The sequence below is a fragment of the Nicotiana sylvestris genome, chromosome 4 (genome assembly GCF_000393655.2).
Source record: "Nicotiana sylvestris chromosome 4, ASM39365v2, whole genome shotgun sequence".
Lineage (NCBI taxonomy): Eukaryota > Viridiplantae > Streptophyta > Magnoliopsida > Solanales > Solanaceae > Nicotiana > Nicotiana sylvestris.
Genome location: NC_091060.1, coordinates 52,174,295 through 52,178,256, shown reverse-complemented (window position 1 = coordinate 52,178,256; position 3,962 = coordinate 52,174,295). Strand labels below are relative to the sequence as shown.

Here is a 3,962-nt window from a genome sequence, read left to right as displayed (position 1 = left end):
CCCCAGTAGTATTCATGGATTTGATGCACCGTGTGTTCAGGAACATTTTAGATCTGTTCGTAATTGTATTTATCGATGATATATTGGTGTATTCTCGTTTAGAGGCTAAGCATGGAAATCATTTGCGTACTGTGCTCAGAGTTCTACGAAAAGGGAAGTTGTATGAAAAATTCTCTAAATGCGTATTCTAGTTGAACTCTGTAGCTTTCCTTTGGCATATCTTTTCGAGTGAAGGCATCTGGGTGGATACACAAAAGATTGAGGCAGTAAAGACTTGGCCTAGACCCACAACAATGACAGAGGTTTGTAGCTTTCTCGGTTTGGTAGGCAATTATAGAAGATTTGTAGAGGAATTTTCTTCCCTTTCAGCAGCTTTGACAAAGTTGACTCAGAAGGTAGCAAAGTTTCAATGGAGTGATGCTTGCGACTGGAGTTTCCAGGCATTAAAGGACAGATTAAGTTTAGCACCCGTTCTAACTCTCCTAGAAGGGACTGATGGTTATGTTATCTATTGTGACGCTTCAAGCGTTGGATTGGGTTGTGAGATGATGCAGCATGGTAAGGTTGTAGCTTATGCTTCTAGACAACTAAGAAAGCACGAGAAGAACTACCCAACCCATAATTTAGAGTTAACCGCATTGATTCATGCACTAAAGATTTTGGAGGCACTACTTGTATGGCATTCATATTGATATCTATACGGATCATAAGAGCCTCTAGTATATCTTCAAGCAAAAGGAATTGAATTTACGTCAAAGGAGATGGTTAGAGCTACTTAAGGACTATGACGTTGATATTTTATACCATTCGAGGAAAGCGAACATAGTGGCCGGCTCCCTCAGCCGTAGGTCTATGGGTAGCCTGTCATATTTACAGCCAGAAAAAGGAGAATAGCCCATGAGATTCATCAGCTATCTAGTTTTGGAGTTCGGTTACTGGACTCAGGTGATATTGGAATTACTATTCAGGATACAACAACATCCTCGTTAGTAATTGAAGTGAAGAAATGTAGTACGAGGATCTTGTGTTAGTTCATTATAGGGATACCACCCCTCAGAAGGAGAAGACACCGTTTGAGATTATAGAAGATGGGGTCCTTAGATATCGAGGACGATTATGTGTCCCTAAGGTTGTAGGGCTGCGTCAGCAAGTTATGGGAGAAACTCACTATTCTTGTTATTATATCCATCCCGGAATGACAAAGATGTATCATGACATCAGGGAAGTATATTGGTGGGACGGAATGAAAAAGGATATAGCGGAATTTGTTACTCAATATCCCAACTGTCAGCAGGTGAATTGAGCATCAAAAATCTGGTGGATTATTGCAGGCTATGGAAATTCCGACTTGGAAATGGGAAGTAATCAATATGGATTTCATCGTAGGCTTACCTCGTACCCAGCGTAAGTTCGATTCGATATGGGTGATTATTGATAGGCTTACAAAGTCAGCCCATTTTCTGCCTATTAGGACTACATATTTCGCGGAGGATTATGCAAGGCTTTATATCAAGGAGATAGTACGACTGCACGGTGTCTCTGTATCTATTATCTCGGATAGAGAAGCTCAATTTACAGCTAATTTTTGGAGGTCCTTCCAAAAAGGATTGGGGACTCAGGTAAGTCTTAGCATAACATTTCTTCCCCAACAGACGGACAGGTTGAGCGCACTATTCAGACACTTGAATATATGTTATGGGCTTGTGTAATAAACTTCAATGGTAGTTGGGATGATCATCTTCCACTTATCGAGTTCGCATATAATAATAGCTATCATTCCAGTATTTAGATGGATCCATATGAAGCTCTTTACGGATGAAAGTGTAGGTCGCCTATAGGGTGGTTTGATGTTGGGGAAGCTACATTAGTAGGACCAGAGTTGGTACAACAGGCAATCGAGAAAATTAAGCTTATACAGGAAAGGCTATTAGCAGCTCAAAGTCGTCAGAAGTCTTATGTATATAATCGATGGCGAGAAGAATTTCAGGTTGACGATTGGGTATTCCAAAAGGTATCACCGATGAAAGGCATTATGAGATTTGGAAAAAGGGGAAAACTTAGCCTTCGGTACATTGGACCATATAGGATCATACGCAAGGTAGGCCAGGTAGCATATGAGTTAGACTTACCTTCGGACTTGGAGTCTGTACATCTAGTATTTCATGTGTCTATGCTCCGTAAATGTATCGGAGATCCTTCCAGAGTTGTGTCAGTTGGCGACATTCACGTCACAGAGCAGCTATCATATGAAGAAACTCCCATTGTAATTTTAGACAGACAAGTTCGGAGATTGAGAACTAAAGATGTAGCTTCGGTGAAAGTACTTTGCAGAAACAACAATTTGGAAGAAATGACTTGTGAGGCCAAGGAAGACATGAAGTCTAGATATCCCTACTTATTTCCTCCTCCAGCGAAGGGTCCGACTGAGACATCATAACCTTAAGGTACGTGTATGGATTCTTGTATCAGTTATTGTCATTAGTCGTGTGAGGCCATTGTCATTATTGATGATTGTGGTCCTATGTGGCATTGAATTATTAAGTTTCTACAGGAAGAGTGGTAATAGTATTGTTACAAAGGCGACTCTACCAAGTTTACATAGATCCCGAAGAGTTAAACATTTAAGGACGAATGTTTCTAAGTGGGGAAGGATGTTACATCTCACATATTCGTACGTTAAAGTTTTGTCTTTAGTTAATCGACGTAGAGTCGGGGATGAGATTATTTTGTAATTAACGTATTTATGCTATTTATAACAAGCGATAAGTAAGTATCATAAAGGATAAACGGTACACGAATTAAAGAAAACGAGTTTCATTGAAGGTGGCCGATTTGAGCTAAAATACGGGTTGAGCGATAATACCTGATATTTATGGACTAGTACCATACAAGGTGCCTTATGACCACAAAATATGATGTATAAAATATATTAAAAATAAATATAATTTTAGGTAATTTAAGATAATTCTTAATTATGCGGGTAATTAGTTAATTATCAGGTAACGGGACATTACCTAATTACCTAATAAGTGAATAAAGATTAATAATTCTCATCCCACCCCCACGTGGCAGTAAGCCACTACTAAGACATATGACTCTTAGTCATATTGTTTTAGGTGGCCACCTAAAGTTAGGTACATAATAACATTTACGTATAAGACTTATACAAGTTAGTTTCCTTCATACAAAGCTTGATTTTTATTTGATTTCATTTTATACAACCTTTCCTCCTAATACAAAATCCTTCAGAAATAGACGTTTGGTTTTCTTTATACAAAGCTTAGTTTCATCTGATTTTATTTTATACAACCTTTCTTCCTAATACAAAATCCTTCAAAAATAGACGCTAAAACTTAAATCTAACGAGCTTCCAACAAAAATTCTTTAGACAAAATCAATTCCAGCAAGAAATTATTAGCACCTTAGCAACGTAAAATTTTGCGGTTTTACAAGAGTACGGTGCAATATTCTCCAAGAATATTATATGGAGGCTTCCCTACTCCAGGTATGTTAAGGCCATCCCTTCTTTCTTTTTGGCATGATGCAAATTATACATACGAAATTAGCATACACACGGTTTCCATAAATTACTCTATTCATAGAAATACTAGGGGTGTCTATATTTTTGATTCCCTATGTGAATTATTATTATCTTCTGTTCATGGATCCCAGAAAAATACATATTTGATAATGTTTATCTGAAAGGCATATTGATTTTTATGGCGTTCCGAGAAAATTTTATTAATGCATTTCTTATGCATTTCATGCATTTATACATGTATATTGACCCATGACTAGATAGCATTATATACGCGTATATATGTATATTATATTTACATGGGATACGGGAAAAAGGTTACGTCATTATATACGCATTACTACCTGATCAGTTGGTATATGTTGATGATGTTGCCTATAGTGGCTGAGATGATATGATGGGATGCCCTCAGAGGCTTGATGAT

At 37.7% G+C, this 3,962-nt stretch overlaps 1 protein-coding gene across 1 annotated transcript; it reads left to right on the top strand.

Annotated features, from left to right (window-relative positions):
* The first annotated feature begins 293 nt into the window (after window positions 1–293).
* On the top strand, window positions 294–2,437 carry LOC138889540 (uncharacterized). The gene is made up of 3 exons (XM_070172862.1): window positions 294–558; window positions 1,562–1,619; window positions 1,828–2,437. Exons 1-3 carry the CDS (start codon window positions 294–296, stop codon window positions 2,435–2,437), a joined length of 933 nt encoding a protein of 310 aa, XP_070028963.1.
* Window positions 2,438–3,962: the final 1,525 nt, after the last annotated feature.